General features: G+C 40.5%; 1 protein-coding gene across 2 annotated transcripts in view; it reads left to right on the top strand.

The window, feature by feature from the left end:
• PLOD2 (procollagen-lysine,2-oxoglutarate 5-dioxygenase 2) overlaps positions 1–24,790 on the top strand; it is a 94,628-nt gene that overhangs the window by 66,579 nt on the left and 3,259 nt on the right. The window contains exons 11-19 of one of the 2 annotated variants that reach the window (XM_006267195.4): positions 11,456–11,560; positions 13,409–13,534; positions 14,827–14,968; positions 16,648–16,710; positions 18,994–19,107; positions 19,571–19,636; positions 22,038–22,142; positions 22,597–22,743; positions 23,210–23,335. In XM_006267195.4, coding sequence (XP_006267257.1) covers positions 11,456–11,560; positions 13,409–13,534; positions 14,827–14,968; positions 16,648–16,710; positions 18,994–19,107; positions 19,571–19,636; positions 22,038–22,142; positions 22,597–22,743; positions 23,210–23,335 — 994 coding nt within the window. The remainder of the gene's footprint in view (positions 1–11,455; positions 11,561–13,408; positions 13,535–14,826; positions 14,969–16,647; positions 16,711–18,993; positions 19,108–19,570; positions 19,637–22,037; positions 22,143–22,596; positions 22,744–23,209; positions 23,336–24,790) is intronic. The other variant, XM_019491741.2, reaches the window with a different exon arrangement.

Genomic DNA, 24,790 nt, shown 5'->3' with positions numbered 1-24,790 from the left:
TTATTGCAACCAGGTTCACTTTACTACTATTGAGAATTTTTATAACTCTGTTATATATAATACAAAACTAGGGTATTTTCTGGAGAATTCTATTTAGTGGTATTTGTGTATGCATAGACGAAATCGATACTCCATATAAAATCACATCCAAAAGGTATGACATGCACAGAAACTGAAAAAATCACAATTAAAAATAAAGCTCTAACCCAGTGATCCAGTCTTTGATTCTATTATGTGAAGAAAAAGGAAGGGGGGGGAATGATCCTGAATTTGCTGTGTTTCTTTTATTTGTTAATGTTAGAGCATTTAATATATTATAATAATTTATTACAATTTAATTCCTAAGTTTGAAGTTATAATATTCTTAAACAGATCATTAAAACACTGAGTGTCTGTTAAGTTGGAAACTTTTCTTTGGGGCTCGATTAACATGTGAATAAAAAAAACCAGAATGGCTTAATACTTAAACACATTCAGCTGATCTTAAAGAATGCTCTTTATTTTCTAACAATGGAAAAAGTTTAAGTGCAACATTTAATTTTAAATGAGTTCAGTAATTTTCCAGTTTTCTCTCTCCAAAACGAATAGCTTTAGATTTATTTTTAGATTTTTTCCAAAAGTATATTGTTAAAAGCAGTCTATATTTGATTTCTCTTTCAATTTTTTATTTTAAAAATATTGTGCTATTTTGCAGAGCTTTTTAGAATCGGTAGAGTTGCTTGTGTAGTGGATACGACTCATTGTGAGGGCTTAGAAGCTCTAGATTCCATGTTCAGCTCTGCCACAGCCCTGCATGGTGACTATATGGTCAAGTCCTTCCTACTTCAGTTTTGTTATCTGTAAAATGCGTGTGTGGGGGTGGAATTATATCAGTCCCCTTTTTAAAAAAGTTCTTTGGGATTTGCTGATGATCAGCACTATATAATATCTAGGGGGTGGTGCTATCATAATGATAAAATCCAAGATGAATTTTTATGTGAGTTATGAAGCTTTGGACAGATCAGTTTAATAGAAAAGGAATCCTAAAAAGAGTTATTTTGTTGGCTGTGTTGCAACAAAGGACCAAGATAAAGTCTGTTAGTGTCAGCTAAGGGACTTGTATGGAAGGAATTATTGGAAATACAGAATCATCATTCACGTACTGATATAAACACAGGACGATCATATGAAGGAAAATTGGCAACAAAAGAGGTGCTAGTTAAGTAATAGCCTGTGTTTTGACCTGGGGTTGTCAAGCATGATCTTGTTCTTAAATATGTTCTTTAATTAATTCCTCATTGCAGTGGCATTATCTTTTATATTAAGTCAGTACTTTAACAGTTCAGCTCAAATTACAATTGGATGACATTGAAGGACTAGGATAAGTCAGTACCAAGGAAAGGACTGTATAATCTACATTCCCTTACAGTGTACCAAAGCATTTTGAGATACTAATTTGAACACAAGAAGATAATTTATCAAGGTTTTTGTACCTTTTTGTTTATCTTATGAGATATATCACTGGCTGACTTGAGTGTTAAATTGAGTAGACTGAATGCAAATTTGATGGGTCCCCTTGTGACTCTGTATTGGAAGAAATATCAGCAGTCATCTCCACTTTTGACCTGTATAGTCTGTTACATTCATATTCCATTCTCTTTTGATATGACAGAGATGCGTTGCCTTTTTTGAAAAATCTATTGCTAATATCCTCAGATATCAATCAAAATCAATTCAGTGTTGATAAATGTAGTGTTCAAAGGCCTTTTATAGAAAGAAAAGATTGAGTAATTTAAAATGGAATCTATTCCCGGAACAAAAAAGTTGGCATGATAAATATAAGCTATGCTGGCAAGTATACAAAATAAAAAATCATGGACTTAATATAGACATGGGATTTATGACACATTACATTCTGCCTGACATCTGACACACCAGGTTACCTGCCTCAAGCTGACCACTTGCAATTCCTTCACACATTTCCCTCCCTCCCCACCACCCCCCAATGCCCTCCAGTCTCTACCCGTTGTCTTTCAAATTTCAATTCATTTGCATTTTCACAGACTACTTGTTATACTTTAGCTTCTTTTCTACCTTGGAGAACACAACAGTAGCAGAGTCTACCAATACCTGAAGAAAGGTGTTTGAGTCCAAAAGCTTGCAAAAAAAAAATGTTTTCAACTATTTAGTTGGCCTAATAAAAGATACCACATCTGTCCGAAGAACCTTGCCTGCGTATGTCTACAGAACAGCATGGCTGCAACCAACAATATTACTTTTCTGCTTAGGATCATAGGACAGTAGGGCTGGAAGGGACCTCTCCAGGTTATATAATCTAGTCCCTTGCTCAGGCCAAGATCATCACTGATTAATTGATCCCAGCCAAGTGTCTTCTCTTGAAAATTTCCAAGGATGGAGATTCCATAATTTCTCTAGCTCCTTTTCCATAAACTGAACATGCCTAGCTCCTTCAACTTTTTCTTGTGTGACTTGCCTACCAGGCCTCTTTATCATTTTTGTTGCCTGCTTCTGGAACTTCTCTTAATTCTCCAAATCCTTTTTAAAATATGAAGCCCAAGACTGCAGAGTGTATGGTGGATGAGGCCTGACCAGTGCTGAGTAAAGAGGCACTATCACCTTCTGTGTCTTGCATCTAATGCTTCTGTTGATCAGTCCCAAAATCACATTCACCTTTTATGCAGCTGTATCACACTGCGGACTCGAATGGAGTCTGCGATCTACCAAGACTCAGATCCTTCTCTTAAGTGCTTCCACCCATCTTGTAGCTCTGTTCTTGATTATTCTTCCTAAGTGTAGCACTTTGTATATGTCAATTTTGAACTTCATCCTCCTAGTTCCAATCTAGCTTTCTAATCTGTCAAGATCTGTCTGAATTGCACTCCAGTTCCCCAGTGTTTGTGGTCCTTCCCAGTTTCATGTTGCCTGCAAACTTGCTTAGGAAGCTTTCTATGCTAGCATCCAGTTCATTAATATACATGTTGAATAGCACTGGGCCCAAGACAGACCCCTGTGGGACTTCACTTGAAACCTTCTGCCATTCTGACCTGGATATTATAGTTGCCCTTTGCTTGTGGCTATTGACTTAGTTGCCTATCCACCTTATAATAGTTTTGTTCAGCCCAAGTTTTTCTAATTTGTTTGTAGAATCATAGAAAGTTAGGGTTGGAAGGGACTTCAAGAGGTCATGTCAAAGCGGGACCTACCTCAACTATATCATTCCAGCCAAGCCTTTGTCTAGCTAGGTTTTTAAAAAACTCCAAGGATGGAGATTCTACAACCCACTGGGTAACCTATTATAGTGCTTTACTACTTTCCTATGAGAGCTTTTTCCTAATATCAAAGCTAAACTTCCCTTGTTGTAACTTGAGACCACTACTCCTTCCTGTTATCTGCTACCACTGAGGACAGTCTAGTTCCAGTGTCTTTGAAAATATCCTTCAGATAAAGACTATTACAAAATCTCCTCTCCCCCATCTCTTTTCCAGATTAAATAAGATCAGTTCCCTCAGCTTCTCATAACTCATGTGCCCTAGCCCCCTAACCACTTTTGTTGCCCTCTGCTGGACTCTCCATTTTGTCCATATCCTTCCTGTAGTGAGGGGCCTGAAACTGGACACAGTACTCCAGATGTGGCCTCTACAGTGCTGAACAGAGTGAAAGAATCACTTCCTTCACTCTGCTGACAGTACTCCTACTAATGTAGCCCAGTATGCTGTTTGCCTTCTTGGTAACAAGGGGACACTGTTGACTCGTATTCAGTGTATTGGACTCTCCATTTTGTCCACATGCTTCCTGCAGTAAGGGGCCCAAAACTGGACACAGTACTCCAGGTCCACTGTACCTCCAGGTCCTTTTCTGCAGAGCTGCTGCTTAGCCAGTACGTCCCCAGCCTGTAGTGGTACATGGGGTTGTTCTGTCTTAAGTGCAAGATTTTGCACTTGTCTTTGTTGAACCTCCTGAGGCTTTCTTTTCATCCAGTCCTCCAATTTATTTAGATCTCTCTGAATCCTAGACCTACTCTTAAACATATCTACTATTCTCCTCAGCTTAGTGTCATTCACAAACTTGCTGAGAGTGCACCCTATTGTGTCTTTGTTCTCACTAATGAAGATATTGAACAAAATTAGTCCCAGGACAAGTTTCTGGGGCACTCCACTTGATACCAGCTGCCAGCCAGACATCAAGCCATTGATTACTACCCTTTGAGCCTGACAGTCCAGCCAGGTTTCTGTCCACCTTAAAGTCCATTCATCCAACCTAAACTACCTTAGCATGCTTGCAGGAATATTGTGGGTGGCTGTACCAGAAGCCTTGCTAAAGTCGAAGTATATTGCATTCGCTGTTCTCCCTGCATCCACAGAGCAAGTCATCTTGTCGTAGAGGGCAATCAGGTTGGTTAGCCATGACTTGCCCCTGGTGAATCCATGTTGACTGTTCCTAATCACCTTTTTCTTCTCCAAGGAATCTATTTCTGAGCACTTGAGAACCTGCTCCATGATTTTTCTGGGGACTGAGGTGAGGCTGACTGGTCTGACCAGATCCTGTTTCTTCTCTTTCTTGAAGATGGGCACTATATTTGCTCTTTTCCAATCATCTAGAACCTCCCCCGGTTGCCATCAGCCAACTCCTTTAGTACCCTAGGATGTATTACATCTGGCCCATGGACTTCTTCACATCCAGCTTTTCTAAATGGTTCCTAACCTGTTCTTTCACTGCTCTTGGCTGCTTGCCTTTTCTCCAAACTGTGTTGCCAGGTGCAATAGTCTGGGAGCTGACGTTGCCTGTGAATACTGAGATAAAAAAGACATTGAGTATTTCAGCCTTCCCCTGTCACTAGGTTGCCCCACCTATTTAGTAAAGGACCCATGCTTTCCCTAATCTTTCTCTTGTTGCTGACATACTTGTAGAAACTGTTCTTGTTACCCTTCGTGTACCTTGCTTGCTGCAACTCCAGTTGCACTTTGGCCTTCCTGATTTCATCCTTCCATACCCAAGCAATACTCTTATGCTTCTCTCTAGTCATTTGTCCAAGTTTCCACTTCTTGTAAGCTTCTTTTTTGTGTTTTAGCTCACTGGTTTGCTAAGCCAAGAGCTAGTCTTCTGCCATACTTGCTAGTCTTATGCATTGGGATGGTTCATTTCTGCACCCTTCGTAAGGCTTTTTTTAAAATACAGCTAGCTCTCCTGGACTCCTTTCCCCTTCAGACTGGCCTCCCAGGGGATCCTGCCTGTCAGTTCCTTGAGGGAGTCAGAGTCTGCTTTTTTGAAGTCCTAGGGTCTATACTCAGATGCTCTCCTTTCTTACTTTTGCCAGGATCCTGAACTCTATCGTCTTGTGGTCACTGCTGCCCAAGTTGCCATCCACTATTACATTGCCCACTTTTTCTTCCCTATTTGTAAACAGCAGATGAAGAGCAGCATGGCTTCTAGTTGTACTCTCCCATACTTGGGTAAAGAAGTTATCTCCAACATTCTCCAAAAACTTCCTGGATTGCCTGCACACCACTGTATTGCCCTCCCAGCAGATGTTAGGGTGACTGAAGTACCCCATGAGAACCAGGGCCTGTGATCAAGAAGCTTCTGCTAGCTGTTTGGAGAAAGAGAGCCTCATTCACCTCATCTTCCTGGTCTGGTGATCTATATCAAACACCCACCATTACATCACTGTTGTTGCTTTCCCCTCTGACCCTAACCCATAGACTCTCAACAGGCCTGTCTCCAGTTTCAGGCTGGAACTCTGAGCAATCATACATAAAAAGCAACTCCTTTTCTCCCCTGCCTGTCCTTCCTGAACAGTTTGAGAAGGTTATGCTGGGGCCTTTCTGAAGTGTTACTGAAGTCCAGATACACTATATCCACAGCATTCCCTTCATCCACCCGAGTAGTTACTTTGTCAAAGAAGGGGATCAACTTTTTTGATGTTATTTTGTTCTTAGTAAATCCATGCTAGTTACTTTACATTCAGCCTTTCCTCCTCCAAATGCTTTCAAATGGATTGCTGGGTAACTTCCTAGGTAGTGAGTTGAGGCTAAGTGGTCTGTAGTTTCCAGGGTCCCCTTTTTTTTGGCTTTTTTAAAGAGGGGCACCATGTTGGGCCTTTTCCCTTTCTTTGGTACCTTGCTCGTCTCCCATGACTTCTCCCAAAACTTAACAGTGGACCCACAGCCTCCTTGGTCTTTCTTTCCTGGCCAACATATTAATATCCTGTCTTAGGTTGGATCCAGACATGCAGGCACATGTGGTTTTGGCACTGCAAACCTCTTTGTATTGCCATGAACCACATGAGTTGCACATTGAATGTCCATGTGCAATTTGCAACATCAGGGCAAAATTTGCAACATCAGGGCAAAATTTACTACCAGAATTTCCTGGTAGCAAAGAAAAAACCTGGAAAAAAGCAGTGCAAACTATGCAAAAGTGGTAGGCACCAGGACATACTCAGAGACGGGGGAGCAGACAGCCCCCTCTGTGTGCTGAGAAGCCTCTGAACTGAGGCACGCTGCACCCCAGCCAGCTGCTCCCTGCCTGGCTAGGGCACAGCGCATCTCAGTGCAGGGGATCCATGTGTCTCTGTGCGGGGGCTCTCCACAGTGGAGCTCCTATGCTGAGACACATGGAGACAGGGAAGTAATTCAGCCCAGGGCTGCCTGGTACCCTGTCTTGGGGTACCCTGTGCCTCAGCCAGCCAAGGAGTGGCTAACTTGGGCTCAGGGTGACTCAGTGTGGGGGCTCCACGGTGCATGGAGATGAGGGGCAGGCAGCCCAGGGTTGCCTGCCCCCCCCATCTCCATGTGCTGTTCCCTGGCTGGCTGGGGCACAAGGTGTCTCAATGCAGGAGGTGGCTAGTCCCTGCTGTGGCACCTTATACTGCAGCCAGCACCTCTCTTCTCCTCCCCACTCCCCCACCACGCAGCACATGGAGCAGCGGGACGTGTCCTGCTGCAAAGCGCACAGGCCAGGGCCATGCGCCGTGGCACAAATTGTGCCACTACTATTTGTGCTGCTGGAAAGTCATGCCCCTAGTCATGTAGACCTGGCCTTATTGTCTTTAACCTTCTGTGCCAAGTGCAGCTCTTTCTTTTTCCTTGCCTTTCTGATTTTGTCCCTGCAGGTTCTTGCTATTTTTTGTTAAGCTTCCTTAGTGGGGCCATTTTCTCATTGCCTGTGTGTTTCTTTTTTTGCATTTAAGGCATCCTAGAAACTTCTTGTGCAGCTACATTGGTCTCTTGCTTTTCTTATACTTTCATCATTTCAGTAGTTTCTTGTTTGGCTTCCAATGCTGTACCTCTTAGAAGCTCACAGCCATCCTGGGTGTCATCTTCCTTTAATCTGTCTTCCCATGGCAATATGCCTATTAACTCCTTGTCTCAAGTGAAATCCACCTTCTGGAAATTTAGCTCTAGTGTCTTAGTGTTGTGGACCTCATGCTCTTTCTGTCTCAGGATCTGGAATTGTCATATTGTGATTGCTTCCTTTCAAGTTGCCCATCACCTCCACATCCTCCACCAGTTTTTCCCTATTGGACAGGACAGGATCCAAGATAATTGATCCCCTGGTTGTTTCATCAGCCTTCTGGAACAGAAAGTTGTCTTCCACACAAGTTAGGAATTGACTCTACATTATATGTTTGGCTATATTATTCTTCCAGCTGATGTCCAGAAAATTGAAGTCTCCCATCAGGCACACCATCCCATGACTTTTGGATATATTTGTCACCTTGAAGAATGCTTCATCCACCTGCTCTTAGTAGCCTATAATAAATCCCCACCATTAGATCAGTACTGTATCTTTCACCTTTCATCTTCACCCAAATGCATTCTGCTCTGCTCTCTTCCTCCTGAACCAAACCCCAAATGCATGCACCACTGTTTCTCCCAAGTTTAACCCTTGATCTTGACATTCCAGTCATAAGCTGTCCCATGAAGTTTCTGTAATGCCAGTTGGGTCATAGTTCTTTTCACAGGCTGTGGCTTCTAGCTCATCTTGTTATCTTTGTATACATACACTGGAAACACTTTGTGTTTTGATTTGCATGCTTCCTCTTTGCAGCACTTGCTGTCCTGTCCCTGGCCATTTCCCAGAGTTGAGCAGCTGCTGCTTCTGTTCTTTCTTGTCCCTTCAAAATTGTTGTTCTGGATTTGAAAATGTTTACAAATCCCCTTCAGTCTTCTCCAGACTAAATAACCCTGACTCTTTTAGCTTGTCATTATAAATCTTGCCTCTGAGGCACCTAATCATTTTTGCTGGTCTGTGCTGGACTCTTTTGAAAACATCCATATCCTTCTTGAAGTGCAGGGCCCAAAAGTGGCCACAGTACATCAGGGAAGACTGCACCAGTGATGAATAGAGTGGAAGAATTATTTCCCTTTGTTTTGTAAGCAACACTCCTGTTACTACAACCCAGTATGCTGCTGGCTGCTTTGCAATAAAAGCACACTGTTCAGCTTATGTAACCCCTCAGGTCCTTTTCTTCAGTACTTCAGCCTAGCCAGTTATTGCCTTAATATAGCAATCCATCCTTGGTGAATGACATATCCTACTTTCTCTAAGAGAACCAAATTTCTGTGTTTGTTTAATTTGCCACTGTTCTACTGGGTTTTTTTTTATTCAGCTGTGTTCATGTATTTAGTTCTGTGAGTTCTAAGTAAAAATAAAAATTGTGTGGCATTTATCATCTTATAAATATATTGTACTATAATGTGTAATGTGTTTTTTAAATTCAAGTTGACTTTTCCACAATGCACAAAGTACAATTTCCTACTGGAATCAGAAGCATAACTGATGGGATGTATGTTGTCCAAACTCACAAATTACATTTGTAGCATCTGTAAAAGGGAAGAGGGAACTGCTGCTAGGAAGCATACATGTCAGCACCCCTCCCCCCACCTCCCTGCAACAACTCACTAAAACTCCTTAAGTGGATGGGATGGGACTGAGCTGTGGGCGGGTAGGGAGCAGAATCTGAGAGCAGGGCAGCTGGGGCCAGGGCTGAGATCACAGGTTGGATTGTGGGGCCATGAAAGCACAGGGCAGACCTGTGATCCATTCCCCATACCCCTGCAATGGATGCTGGTTCCATAGGCAGGAGTGTGCAGGGAGCAGATCATGGCTTAGCCCTGGGCCCTGGCCCCATGCTGTCCTGGTCCCATGATCCTGGGGTGTCCATGGAGACCAGCCAGGACTTGTATGGGCAGGGTGTGCAGTCAGGTGGATGGGATGGGGCCATGGATGGGTGGGGAGCAGCATCCCACTCCCAGCCACTGTTGCCTGCCCACCTGTGGCCCCATCCCATCCTCCTGGCTGCATGCCCTGCCTGTGTTGGTCCTGGGCTGGCCCATGGAGGCCCTGGTGGTGGGTGCGAGGCAGATGGGTCAGGGTGCCCAGGTCCAGTGGTGGTGGAGACTGGCAGTGGCAGATGGGCCAGTGGGGGCAAGTCCAGTAGTGGTGGAGACACAGTGGCAGCTGGAAGGAGCCACTGCAGTGAGGGTTGCTGGGCAGTGAGTCTGGCTCACAGCCCCACTGCATACCCAGGGGTGGCAGGACTGGCCACACATGCCACTGCCCAGACTGTCCCTTGGGCCTGGTAGGGCCAAAGGACCCACTGCAAACCCGACAAAATCCCTTGGTGGGCTGGCTCTGGCTTGTGGGCCATATTTTACCCACACATGCTACAGAATCAGGCATATGTAACAGTTGCCTCATAGCATCTTGTATCAGAATCATTTGATGGCAATACAGTTGTTACAACTGGCTATACCTTGTGTGACTAACTTTCCCTTGACTACTGTTCTATATTCACACCAGTTCAGACTTTACTATGTACTTTAAAGATTGTTTTGATATTTTTAGCTCACAGGCTCAAAGATACGGCCCCCTATGCTGGCTCTGGGTCTTGAGTTGACCTGACTTGCTGCTATATACACCAGTTGCCTGACCATCCCCACACAGTGCCTACTCCAGGACCCAAGCTAGCACTCATGCAGGGCCAGTTTAAGACTGCTCCTTGGCCAGCCTAGAATGCAAGCCATGTGGCACCCGCTCTGGGGAAGAGGGGCTGCAGCATGCAATGCAGGTCCCAGAACAGGTACTGCATGTGTTACTGTCCCAGACCAGTTGGAACAGACACTGGATCTGGCATGTGGGCAACAGAGGGAAGATGCATTGGTATGCCCCTCCCTCTACCCCTGCTGCTAAATCTAGCGGCTACTCTGGCTGAACTACATGTGGCACCCATTTTGGACCAGCCCAAGCAGGCACCTGATATGTGATGGCAGGGCTCCATGGGTACCCCATATGATTGATCCAGTGCTTGCATTGCCTTCTGTGGCTGGTCCAGGATGTGAGCCATACATAGCGTCTGCTCTGGCCTGTCCTAGTAGGGTACCACAGGTTGCATGGTTTCCAGAACAGGCACTGCTGAGAGTGCTGTCCCAGACCAGCCAGAGCAGGCACTGGATCCAGGCGCTGGGCAGGGCAGGGCAGGGAAGGGAGGGTCCACAGGTGTCCCACGTCCCCCCCCCCCCCCCCCCCTCCCCACCCCCTGATTCAGTGCTTGCTTTAGCTGGTCTGGTCAGTCAAAGCAGGCACCACTTGTGCCTTCCATCCCAGGCTGACCAGAGCAAACACCACAGGTGCTGGATTTGGGGGCATGGGGATCCATGGGTCCAATCCAGCCCCCTGGACTGACCCTGCACCATTCATCTAGTCTGTGGACTCATCCCATGGTGTTCATCTGCCTGCAGGGCCAGATCAGTTTGACACCCCTGCTTTAAATGACTAGCTGGTTTAAATGGATCTGTATTTAAAGTTCCATTTTTTTTCCTTTTTTGTACTATTCATTATTTCAAATAACATCTTTCTGTAAGGGTATTTACCATTCCAATTCTGTATGGCCAAAGTTCATGGGTGAAATGTATTCTCATGTACATGCAGACTCACCCACAATAATTTATGTTAATTAACAGAGAAGCCAATATTTTGAAGAGTGGATGCCTAACCTTAAGAACCCACATTTTGATATCTAAATGAAAGTAGCCTGAATTTTTCACAGATGTTGGGCACTTTCAATTTATAGTGAAGTTAGAGTTGGCAGTTGCTTGACATTTTAACCAAAAGTAATGATTTCAGGAACTCAAATTGGCAAATTATGTCTACTTGAATTGGGTATTATTAACTTTTGTACTTCCTAGTGGAGGAAATATTTGTTTTTAGAACTGGCCACATTAAGAAATTTAATTTATAACAAAAGATTAAAAAGTTACTTATTTTCTAGTGCTTCAAACTTCTTTAAACTAAACAGGTCTGGTATTTTTATTGTGCTCATTTTAGTAGCTTTTGGAAATATTAAGCAAAAATATATATGGGTGGATTGGTTTTCTCTCCCTTACTGTCCCCAAATAAACTCTTCTTGTGATGAATTTACAAAAGATTAACAGCTACTCTTTCTCTTTTTTAGGGACCTCTGTCGCCAGGATAAAGTATGTGACTACTATTTCAGCATAGATGCAGATGTTGTGCTAACGAACCCGAAGACTTTAAAAATACTGGTAGAGCAAAACAGGTACAGTTTATCTCCTTATGTTCCAGATTAAAGCTTTTCATTATTTTCCTAAGTAGAAAAGACCCTCCAGAATTCTATTTATACTTCCCCCCCCCTTTTTTTGGCATTGTTATTGGTGGAAAAAAAAAATTGTTCAACAGAATATCATCAACAGGTTCTCAGCACTTTCCTCTGCTTGGCAGGGTGGGCAAGGAAGGGAGGGTGTGGATAATATGTTTGTGAACTGTCTACTGCCTTTACCTTCCCAACTGAGTAGCTGTTCACATAGGATGGAGCTCTGGTACCCACTTCAGCCCATGTGAAAGTATGTTATCTGGAGACCACTAAGCCAACGGTATAACTTTCAACTGTGAAACTAATCTTGACTTCTGCTTTTAGACTAATAGAATCATAGAAAATGAGGGTCAGAAGGGACCTCAGGAGGGCATCTAGTCCAACCCCCTTCTCAAGGCAGGACCACTCCCAACTAGATCATCCCAGCCAAAACTTTGTCTATCTGGGTCTTAAAAACCTCCAAGGATGGAGCTTGCACCACCTCTCTGGGTAACCTGTTCCAGTGTTTTACTACCCCTCCAGTGAGAAAATTCTTCCTCATATCTAACCTAAACTTCCCTTGCTACAACCTGAGACCATTGCTCCTTGTTCTGTCATCTGCCACCACTAAGAACAGTTTAGCTCCATCCTCTTTCAAACCTCCCTTCACGTAGTTGAAGGCTGCTATTAAATCTCTTCTCAGTCTCTGGTTCTCAAGACTATATAATCCGAGTTCCCTCGGTCTTTTCTCATAAATCATGTCCTCCCAGCCCCCTCACCCTTTTTGTTGCCCTCTGCTGGATCCTCTTTACAGAAATCCCTTTTCCCATTGAGATCTGTAGGAAAGAAAATCCAATCTAAATATTGGTTACTAGAGCCTTTTGTAGGAGCCCCCTTGAGTGTATGATTCAAAAATTAAAACAATAATAATTTAAAAATTTTTCTGCAGATACTTGTTGATATAAAATGCCAGAGAATAATAAAGTTTATATATCATTTGGCATAACTATATCTGCTTGGTAATACTCTAAAAAGGATCATCTATAAAAAGTTTAAGAGCTAAGATTATATAGTACAGCCTACATAGAAGAACATACGCAATTTTCTTTGTACAATTGACAGATTTCAAATATGAATCTCAAACTATTCTAAAGATGACTTAAGTGGCAAAATTGCTTTCTTTTAATTGAACTAAGATTTGAAATAAACAAATTATTAAAAGTTGCAAATGTTGTACAAAAATGTTCTTGTATGAAAGGAGTGATAGATTATGCAGTGCAAAAAAACCCAGCCTTTGTAAAACAGAGTTACTAGTTGACAGAATTTAAATAGAAAATCTGTGATTTGTTCTCCTATATAGCCTTAGTTCCCTTCTTGACTTTCTTCTAAACTTCCATTCTGTTGTTTTTTCCATCTAAAATTATTCCCATAATTCACCATTTTTCTAGCCCCTCACAAAAATCTTAGGTAGGCATATTTAGAGAACAGTCATTTGTGCTTTCTGTAGACATTATTTTCCCTCTGTCTAAAAACTGAAAACGTGATGATTTATAGGGAACATTGACTAAGTGGTTTAATTCCTCTATTTTGGTTTTGGTCTTGGGTGACGAAGATTTCAAAACTGACAGTTAAGGGGATTTTTCTCCTGCATCTCAACTGTAAAACTGCTGCTTTGAAGTTTGATGGTCCTTAGAGTGTTATTGTCTCACAAAGGAAAAGTGACAACAGCCAACAATATGGATGCAGCCAACTTAATTCAGATGTCATCTTCCATCTGTTTTAATGCCAAAGTGTCCCTTTTTTCCTTTTTTGCAGGAAGATCATTGCTCCACTTGTAACTCGTCATGGGAAGTTATGGTCCAACTTTTGGGGTGCACTAAGCCCTGATGGTTATTATGCTCGATCAGAAGATTACGTGGATATTGTCCATGGAAATAGAGTGTGAGTTATCTTAAGTCAATCACAAAAGTCAGATATACCTAATATACTTTCCTTGCTCCATAAATATTTATATTTTCCCTGTGAATACATAATTACTGAACTGTTACAATTGGCTATATTGAGTTTCTCCAGTAACATGAAATAACTTTCTTCTACTTTTTTAATGGTGTCTGAAATGGAAAGGCATACAGTGGATTTTATATGAGGGACTTAGTACTGTTTGTTTATATGATTATTTCTGGTCAGAGTAGGAAAATATACTATTAGCAGAAACTGAAGGATTTGTAGTTTGTTTGTTATTGTCAGTTTCTACAAAGAGCAATTTCAGTGTCATTTTCATTTGGATCTCTTCTGAGGATTATTTTGTTTCATGGGTGATTTGAACAATAATCATTTTTTGTTACATTATTCAGTATATATTGTGCCTTTTACATGCATATCTTGGCTTAAAGACAGAGCAGTTGTGAAATACTTTTATTTTACACACACTAAGTTTACCACAAAAGTTATATACTTCAAAATATTTTGAACCCAATCTCCATATGTCCCAGTACCCTTTTATATTGACCTGACAGTGCAAGAAGGCTTTTATGATAAAAGTGGTCTATTCTGTTGGTTCTATTTATTTTTTTCCAGATCAGACGTATAGTGGTGTTTATTTCTTCTGTAATATTTGCTATGAAGTACAAATTGAAGAATTTTTATATGGATAGGAGAATAGAGTGAACTTTTTTTCTTCTTAGAGAACTGGATCTGGGAAACCTGCAAATCTGCAAAGCAGTATATTGTACTATAGAGAGACCTATTTGTTGCTGTTGCCCTGGTTTACATAAATGCCAGCTGCAGTCAATGGGTATCAGTGTAAAGAGGTTAATTCAGCTGTAGGAAGCTAGAATAGGATAATTTAACTAATATGAAATATTTCACTGTTTTATGCTTCTGGCCTAATATTACAATATAAAGGAATTTGATTGATAGCCTTGACCTGCTCTGAAAATAGACAGTGTTTATACAGCTAAAACCCATGTTAGAGAATTTGGCCTTGTTTTCTTCATGATGATACTTCATCACAATTGAATTACTGACTTCATATAGGGTGTGGTTCCTTCAAGTCCAGCTGTAGTTCTTCAGATATCTTGGGAACTTTTTCACTGTGCTTGCCTTGAATTTTGTTTGGATTGGCCAATAAAAAACAAAATACTGATTTTTATTTTTTTTTCCTTAAAAAAATAAAATAAAAATTGCAGCTTTCCTTGTCTTTAAATTATCTTCTTTGATTTCTTATTTTACAGAGGGATATGGAATATTCCATATGTGGCTAATATATACTTAATTAAAGGACAAACTCTCAGGTCAGAGATGAGAGAGAGAAATTATTTTGTTCGTGATAAGCTGGATCCTGATATGGCACTCTGCAGGAATGTCAGGGAAATGGTAAGGTCTGTGTGTAATGGCTTGCTTTTAAAAGGATTTCTTGAAGGCTTTTTTGTGCATCATGCAATACTTGATTTACTAAAGCTTTAATTGTTATATTTCTTATTAAAAGTACTAGCCAATTTTTGTGTGGAGTTAACAGATTTATTGTGTATTCCTTCATATTATTGAATAGTGCACTGGGCCACACGATGATATTTATTTAAGTATACTTAATAGTTATATAAACATTAAATCATCATGTTTGTTGGCACAGTTGTATATTATGAAAGATAACTCATCAGCCCTCCTGTTATATTTATAATTTATATATTTATATACAACACTAATATATATCATATAAATATATGATTAATATAACTACATAACCATTTATACACACAATTTAGAACATCTGACAAAGTTAGGGGAAACACTGTGTTTGCATATTTAAATAAAAACACTTTAAATTTGACAACTGAAGCTGTAGATACAAAAATTGTAAGTCATTTTCAGAATGTCAGTAGTTTTATTGAAGTACACAAATGATGTGTGTATTCTCCCTAGACCAGGGTGATCAACCCTCAGCCTGCAGGCCAGATCCGGCTTCTGGTGCCATGTCATCTGGCCTGTGAGCTCTCCTCAGGTCTGGAAATTTGGTGGCAGCAGTGCCACTACTCCCCTTCTTTGGCCAAATTTTTTGGACCTGTGGAGGGCCCTGGGCCCTGGGCCCTGAACGCTGGATCTGGGTGCTCAATCCCAGTGTGTAGGGCTAGGTGGGGGCAGCACCAGGGCTCAATCCCAGGAGTAGGAGAGTGGTGTACTCATGGGAGTAGGGGGAGGTGGTGGTGCTGGGTTCCAGGGCCCAACTTGGGCAAGCAGGGATGGAAGGGGATCAGGCCTTCTGGGGCCTGATCCTGGCTTGCAGGGCTTGAACAGGACCATGGACCAGCCTCACATCAATCCTCTAGCTCATGAGGCCAAAACCTTGAGCATCACTGCTCTAGACAAATTAAATTTTACTAAGATTTATGCTATGTGCTGTTTTCCGTGCTATGTTTTCGGTGATATAAGAAGATTTATATGCATTACAAGGGTATAAATATGTAAAATCCATATTTGTACTGATATTTACACTAGTTTCAGAGCAGAAACAAGTAAGAGCTAAACCAGAGCTATTTCCAGACATTATAGCATTGAAAAATAATTTGCTGAATTGAACAAGAAAAGTTGGCAAGTATTCATTTTTTATTCCCTCTACAGTAAGGCATGATTTTGTTTGTCTTGGGTCTTTAGAATGGGCCAATCAACGTTCTTTTGTTTTCAGCCCTTTCAGTGCCCATTATTGTAAACTATGCTTCTGACATGCTTGTGTTTTGAACTAATCTGACTCCGTGGCTTGTTGCAGAATTGCCTTCTCTCTTTCTCTTTCTCAGCCTGTGCTATAGGATGGTGTGGTATGTGCTTGTTTTTGTATTGCAGCAGCTAAATGAAGAGGCTGGTGAATACAGCTTTAACATATATATGATGAGCTTTGCTTGGTGTTGCATGTTGTCCACAAAGGCTTTTTCAGAATATCAGCTTTAGATCAAAAAAGGCTGCTATTTATTTAATTTAAATAGGAAACCTAATACATAATCTGACCAAGAGAAAGAGACCATACAATGGTCAACTGATGTGATACTTCTCCTTCATTTTAGACTTTACAAAGGGAAAAAGACTCCCCTTCTTCGGAAACATTCCATATGCTCAGACCCCCAAAGGTGTTGCTTTATTTATTTTATTAATTGTTCTTACATACAGTACTATTCTACCAGAGGAACATCTTTCTCCTCTGTCCACTTATCTTACTATCACATTGCTTTATCATTCTCTTCAATATTAAAGTTCAAATTTTCAAAAATGGCTGATGACTTTGGGTGTCTAACTCAAGATAGCTTTCCAGAGTGAGTTCTCTTAGGGCTAGAAATAGATATCACCAAAGGAAGCAGATGAGCTGTGCAGTGGTATGTCACAACATGCCTGATCCACCTGATCCACTTCACTGATTGAAACACACATCACAATTTGTCCTGTCCTTGATGGTGCAGAACAAGGAGTGATGTGATCTACCTACTTTCCCTGTTCAACCAGACCTGTCCCATGAGGTGGCAGGGGAGTGGGTCCGGCTGAGAGGAGAACCTCACGATCGCCACTTAGAGAGGCACGCTGAGATTCCCTGGGAGATTTGCCTTTCTGTAATTGGGGAAAGTGGGAAGGTGCTCTGGGGGTCAGAGAGCCACCAGAACAGCCACCCAAGGTGGCTGGAGAGTAGGAGCAACTCAGGCAGAGCTAATAACTGCCACAGAGCTAATAGGTGTCTGATTCAATAAGGAGGCAGAGTCTATTGCACCATTTTCACCATTAATTTTCCTTGGGTGTGGCACAACAAAGGGTAGTGATGTGTATTAGCCTGCTATTTGTACTTCCATGAAAACCTTTTATGGCAGCACAAGTGACATGTCAGGTGACATCTGTTCCTGTTTTTAGTGCTTCTTAAAATCAGGTTGCTTTATAAATGGCTCATATTCTACACCCAAAATTGACTCAACCAAAATCAGCAATCACTTTTGAAGAGTCTAAGCTAGTGTATTTCAAATAATGGCTGTCGCAATGAAATGGCAAACAAAGTTTCAGGAAGTGAAATACCATGGTGTGGTATGACACTGTGACCAGTGAACATCCTTTAAAAGAACTTTATTGTCCTCCATGCACGCTACCTGTTTTAAATGCATTTTCCCATTTTAAGTAAGACAGAAAGCTCTGAAACCTGAAAATACTTTTAAGTGTCCCTCCCCTTCATACAGCTTGATTTGTTGTGTTTCTCTAGACTATGCTGATGTAGTACTAAAATAAAAATGGTGGAAGATAATAGTGACTTGGGCCTGGTGCATTTTTATTATATAGAGAATTATTGAAACAAGTTGTTTCGGAAACCCCCACATCCCCCCCACTCCTTTGCAGCTACTTGATAAGGGTCAAGAAATGAGCACATGTTGAACTCATTTGTTAGCTTGCTGGCAGTTTAACAGTTTTTTCAGACCTGAATATTAAGATACTAAATGTGAGAAAACAAGTGAGAAGGACTTGCTGTTATGCAGACCTAATATATAGAAAAGCTTACAAAATGAATGCTTTAGCAGGAAAAAAAATATAGAAAAGTCCAATTTCTTTATAGTAAAAAAATAAATTTTCTGCTAATTTTACTCCAGGAAGCTCCGTTAATATTTTTAGCTTTTATTTATGAAGCAATTTAGCAGCACATTTTAATTTTTCCCCCTTATCCTATTGAAGTGCTCAGATGTCGCCTGTCCTTATCTCAATCCATAACACACATTTTATGTTCAGATAGAAGTATTTTATTTCAGGTCAGTTCATCAAAGAATTAATTAATACTCTGAAACAATGCAGAACTGTAATATTAGGTGTCCTGGCACTGCCTCATCTGTTCTCTCAAAGTTCACTTATTTCACTGTTTAAATCAGAATCCCAGATTTTGTCATCACTATTTTCCCGAGAAAGATCCTTTCATTTTATTTGTATACAAACAGGTATTTCCAGTGTTCTGTGCACTTACTTAACATTGTCCTCTTAGGTTACTGAAGAAAAAAACTATTACCTTTTGTTTTCCTTTTCTAATTGCATGTTTTTGCACAATTATAAATGTATTGGTTTAATTGGTTAGAAAATAAATGTCATTTAATTTTTCTTTAGCAAATTTAGAAAATATTTGTGGAAAATTTTAAAAATTTCTAAACATGTCATTGTGGATTACAATAAAACATGTCTAGGAACTAATAATACTGGCTGAGATCAACATCAGTCCTTTGAGGGTTAAATGTATTAAAATCAGAAACGGTCAAAATGTACATGTATAAACAGGTGTGTACAATAGATTTTGAACCTAAAGATTGTGTTTTTAATAGAAAAAATTAGAAGCTAAATGTTATTCTTACCTATAGTAGGACCATAAACATTGCTAACATTACTTTCTTTGTTTGATATAGGGCATCTTTATGTACATTACCAATAGACATGAATTTGGAAGACTTATTTCAACAGCCAATTATAATACCTCCCACTACAACAATGATCTCTGGCAAATTTTTGAAAATCCTGTGGTATGCATTTCATTGTATATGAAGCTATTATTGGTTTTTACAAACCACTATGTACCGATATACTATGTATATATAGATATACTTTTTTAACATATAATTGAATAATATCAAAGTGCTACAAATCTGTTGGTGTCCACCCTTAACATCAGGTCAGTGATGCCATATATTATGCAAAGCATATAACTGAAAATCTGAAAGAAGAAATGTATGTGTATAGGTAATGTGGCTGTGAAAAGCCTTGCTTCCTAAAAAGGAGGATCTAGAGTTAATTTGAAGATATACATGAAAACCTGTAATTTTATTTATGGTCTGAATACAAAAATACATTTAAAGGAAATAATGTATTAGCATACTTTTCAGCTTCTATGCAGCTGTGTTTGAATTTTTTTAAAAGTACAAAACAAGCTTCTAATACCTAAACCCCCAAAACAAGCTTCTAATTTATTTAAATAATTCTTTTCAGGACTGGAAGGAAACCTATATAAACCCAAATTACTCAAAGATCTTCACTGACCAAATAGTGGAACAGGTTGGTTGCTAATAATACTAGCATGAGATGCACAAAAACCCAGATGTTTTATATAACATCTTTGATGTTACAGTAAATTGGCATAGAATAATTGTTTTAACAGCCATACCACAGAGCTATGATCATAGAGCTGTGGAGATTTAGAGGTCTGGATACAAAACTGGATATTGCATTGTGAAATTCCTTACAGTTGAGCTTAGCAAGACTTGTGGTTTTCAGTAGTTAGATGGGAAATGTCAAAGGAAAACCCAGATACAAGAGAACGCGGTGCTTATGACTCATTGGGAAGGAGGCTCTCCTCCCTCCTGAATTGTTGCTGAGCCAATACCCCAGAATATTGCTATGGGACGTAGTATGGATGGAAGTACTGTTTTCCAAATAAATATTAAAACTGATGTGCACAGCACTTGAGATCAGAATAACCACACATTACAGCAACTTAAATAGTCTATTGCCTGACAAGTTGACACTAATCACTCAGTTCATGCTAGGGCTGAAGTCCTTTTCCTGTTGATGTTACAGCAAAGCTTCCATTAATATCAACAAAGCCCCTTTCATCCCACAGGTTGAGGTGGTCATTATATGGATTCTCTTCCTTTTACCTATAGAGCATCTAAATTGACTGAAGTGCCTCAGTACAATTCTATTCCACCTTGTTCAAGCCGCTGAAAATCCATAAATTCATCTACTTTTGTAGACGATCATCTGACCCTTGAGTGAGATGCAAGAAAAAAGTGGGGAGAAGACCAACCCACCTTTTGTTGTGTGGAATAGAATCGCACATGGGTGATAAGTCTGTTTACATACCTAATAAGTGGAGTAGAACCTGGCCTTATTAGGCCTCCGCATATACCTGATAGCTGGAGTTCTATTTAATGACTTTTTTCAGAGTTTCGCCTTATATGCCAGTGCCACTTGGGTGGAGAAGGTTTTTCAAAATTGCTAATCATTGACCTAAATATATTCCTACTAAAATCATTACCTGCCAACTGCAGGAGAACTTATAAAGAGGTCAATTTATAAGAAGAAATGAGATGTTTAAATAGGTTGGCAGGAGAAGTCTAGGGTTGTGATTGCCAAACCATATTGGAATATATTTGGTCCAGTTGGGAGACTTCAGAATTGATCTAATTAAAACATTTATGAGACCCTAATAAAATCAATCCTAATGATATGGGAAGTCTTAAATAAGCATAGGAAGATAAGGTTTATTGACCCTTGAATATTATTATACAGACTTTCACCATAACTTATTTGTCTTCAAGTGATGTTGACAGTAGTTTCAAATTGATAAGAACTCTGTAGGAGCTGCTGAGAATATAATAGTGTTGAAATGCTTATTTGTAGAACTAATACATCATTGTATAGAATGGAGATACATTTTAAAATGTATTTTTGAAAGATGGCACAACACATGCTTGTCAGATTTAGTACTCTCTTCCTGATAACATTAAATTGAGGGATGGTGAGCATAAAATGTAAGATTTTATTCTTGCACATATTGTGGTGGGGCGTTTCCTGCTGTTAGGGGTTTATTGTATGTCTGTCTGTTTGTTTGTTTTTTTTAAGAGGGAGTCATGGTTGCTGTTCTGGAAGCCCTTGGGTTCTCACCTCAATCCTTGACCCCACTGGGACAAACTTTCCCCTGTGTACTCTATCCACACTATCCAATAACTATTGAATATAAAGGGAAGGTTCTCAGCTTCAAATGGAGCACTGGAGAAGGGATTTATAGGATGTGTAACCTGTGGTGGGGTGGTTGGAGCACTGTGCTGGGAAGTTAGAGAGGCTCACATTTCCTCTGGGTAGTTCCCTGGCCAGTGTGTTGCTTAATAAGCATGTAATAAGATATGTACATTTATACATCTACACTGCACAAGCTGTGCAAGACATATTTATGTGCAGGGCAAGTGCTATTTAGGAGCTCAAAGGATAATAGAATTCTGTCCCATCTCTGATCTGTCAGCATTTATTTAAACTTTGACTTTCACTTTCAGTATTTCTTTTCTTTTCTCAAATTTTAGTTTAAAGGGAACCTAGCAGAAGCCAAATGTAATGGTAACAAAAAATCTACAAATATTTTACAAGGGGATACGTTGGGATCAGTTACCTGTTGAAAAATTGTGAATGTTACAAAACCTAAAATAATTAACATTTTGTAAGTTGAAGAGGTACTGTGTTTTTCCATAGTAGTTAGTTTTTACTTCCAATGAAAATGCAGTTATGGGTCAAAAAATTATTTCATTACTTCAGTAGGCCTGAATTCTGACTTGGTATGTAAATAGTGACATTCCGTTAGTGACCTGTATAGCACATTATTGTGTTTAACAGTTAAAAATAGTAAAAATGATCACAGTAACAAATGACTTCTCACTGATGAGGAGGTGGGTGTTTTTTATAGCCATGCCCAGATGTCTTTTGGTTTCCCATATTTTCTGAAACTGCCTGTGATGAACTGGTAGAAGAAATGGAACATTATGGACAGTGGTCAGGAGGAAAACATAAGGTAAGCCTCGCCTTTTGTGAGCAAACCTGGCAAATAGCAGTTCCTTGTGAATTTTAGTATTCTCAATAAAACTCCTTGATTGGAATGTACAGTATACCTGCTCTGCCACTACTGAGCACTGAGCATATTTTGACTTTGCGATTATTTGTTTATTGATGTAGCCAAGCTAGTTTTAAACTTAGAAGAACTCAGTGTGGGTTACCTGCTTGGGTATGTGCTAAACTTCTCATGTGGGTCTTGCAGTCTGCTCCAAGGTCTGTGCTGCTAATACTACACTGCTAGCAGTATCTGAGCTAGCTAGTTTAAAGTGATCTCAGTTATACCTTCAGGAACAGTAGTCCCATATCTTTACGTCCATAGTTCTCTAGTTTTTTCAAACAGATTATAACTTGAATTATATATGTAGCAGAAAACTGCTTCTCCTATTTCAAGGACTGTGTTGGTTTTACATCAGGATAGCCGTATATCTGGAGGTTATGAAAATGTCCCAACTGATGATATTCACATGAGGCAAATAGGATTGGATAATGAATGGCTGCATTTCATTCGAGAGTTTATTGCACCAGTAACTCTAAAAGTCTTTGCTGGCTATTACACCAAGGTAAACATGTCATTATTATGTTAATTAATGGTTCCAAGTAAATAATTTGCAATTAATATATATTTTTAATTAATCCTAATGTTTTCTCTCTCAAACCTAGAGAAAATTGTATGTAAATAATATAAGATGACTATCAAATCTGTACCTTGACTGAAAATTATCAAAACTTGAGCTATATTGCCTCATTTTTATTAGTCAGAGAAATGCAATATTGTTGTAATTGCTTCTGTTTCTATTTGAGAATATTAATGACGGGTAGTGTCCAAGTGATGTTGTAGCCATGATCATCCAGGGAATTATGTAAAAGGCAAAGATTTTTTGTGGGTGTGATGTCTTTTATTAGATTAACTGGTTGGGTTAGACTTAATAGACTTAATGAAAGCTTTTGAATGTCAAGCTTTTGAATGTAAAATACAAATTCTCCCACTAATTAACATTCCTTTGGATTACTATGCATTTGTTTCAGGGACGTGCACTGCTGAATTTTGTTGTAAAATACACTACTGACAGACAACGTTCCCTTAGACCTCATCATGACTCCTCTACATTTACCATCAACATTGCTCTAAACAAAGTGGGAGAAGATTTTCAAGTAAGTCTGGCACTTATTCATTCAACTAAAAATTGCTAATTTTGATTTATCTTTCCCTTAATCATTTCCATGGTTGGGTCCAAATAGATGTAGTTTGAACCATGTGAATGAAGAAAAGATAGCACAGATTGAAACGCGAAGTTTCTGGGCTTTTGGGGTGGGGAGGGGTAACTAGTAAATTTGCTGAAAAATAATGTATTGGAAGGTCTGAAACTATTTGAAATTGGGTTGACATTGGCAAATTTAGATTGAAAAAATGCAGGGGAAAATTAAATACTGAGATGTTTTATTTCAGTGCATTTTAAGTAAGATAATTGATTTCAGAAATAGCAATTTGGACCTTTCCAAAACAGTTCTTTTTAGGTCTTTATTTCAAAATGACATTTTGAATTTAGTATAATGGGAATGTTGTAGCTATGATTCTCCAGGAAATGTCTGAGGGGCAAGGATTTTTTTAGTTATTTTTTTTATTAGTCCAATTGTATAATTGGGAGAGCTCTGGGAAATGTTTTCGGTATCTGATCAGAAGCACAGCACCCTGAAGGAGCGCTTGTCAGGACTTTGTGGCTCACAGGAGTCTCTGTACCTCCCTTCCCACCTCCAACTATGTGCTGTTACTGTTGCACTCCATGAGTCTGTAACACTGCTCACCTCGCAGGTAAGCAGTAAGGCTGTGTGAAATTTCCCTGTGTGTTTTGTTTCAAAGCTGTTTTGATGTGTTTTGAGCTCAAAACAGCGAAATCGAAATGAAACAAATGCCTTCAAAACGGCTTTGAAACAAGGGCACTCGAAACATTTAAAAAATTTCAAAAGGTTTTGAGTTTCAAAGCTGGGCTTACTTGGTTTCTGTGCTGGTCCCAGGTGGCAGGAGCAGCCTCCTGTGATCTGGCAGGCAGACTGGGGGCCCGCACCCTGGGGAGGGCTGCAGGGCTCTGCCGGACACCTCCCAGGAGTGCAGGGGGCCCTCGATCTGCCTGCCAGATCACAGGAGGCTGCTCCTGCTGCCTGGGACTGGCGCTGGGTGCAGCCCACACCCAGCACTGGAAAGCTTGGTGATGCTGCTGGCTGCAGTCAGGAGCAGCAGTCTCCTGTGATCCAGCAGGCAGATCGGGGGCCTGCCCACACCCCCGGGAGGAGTCCGGCAGCCCAGGGGGCCTGTGCCAGATTCCTCCTGGGAGTGCAGGCCCCCAGTCTGCCTGTTAGATGACAGGAGGCTGCTTCTGCCACCTGGGACCTGCAGCAGCACCAAGCTTCCTGGTGCTGGGTGCAGGCTGCGCCCAGCACCGGTCCTAGGCAGCAGCAGCCTCCTGTCATCCGGCAGGCAGATTGGGGGCTGCACCCCTGGGAGGAGTCTGATGCAGCCCTCCTGGGGGTGTGGCCCCGGATCTGTCTGCCAAATCACAGGAGGCTGCTGCTGCTGGCAAGTGACAGTTTTGCTTGTCAGCACCTTGAGGT

The sequence above is a fragment of the Alligator mississippiensis genome, chromosome 7, assembly GCF_030867095.1.
Source record: "Alligator mississippiensis isolate rAllMis1 chromosome 7, rAllMis1, whole genome shotgun sequence".
Lineage (NCBI taxonomy): Eukaryota > Metazoa > Chordata > Crocodylia > Alligatoridae > Alligator > Alligator mississippiensis.
The sequence above is the reverse complement of the archived record's forward strand: the minus strand, read 5'-3'. Positions and strand labels throughout refer to the sequence as shown.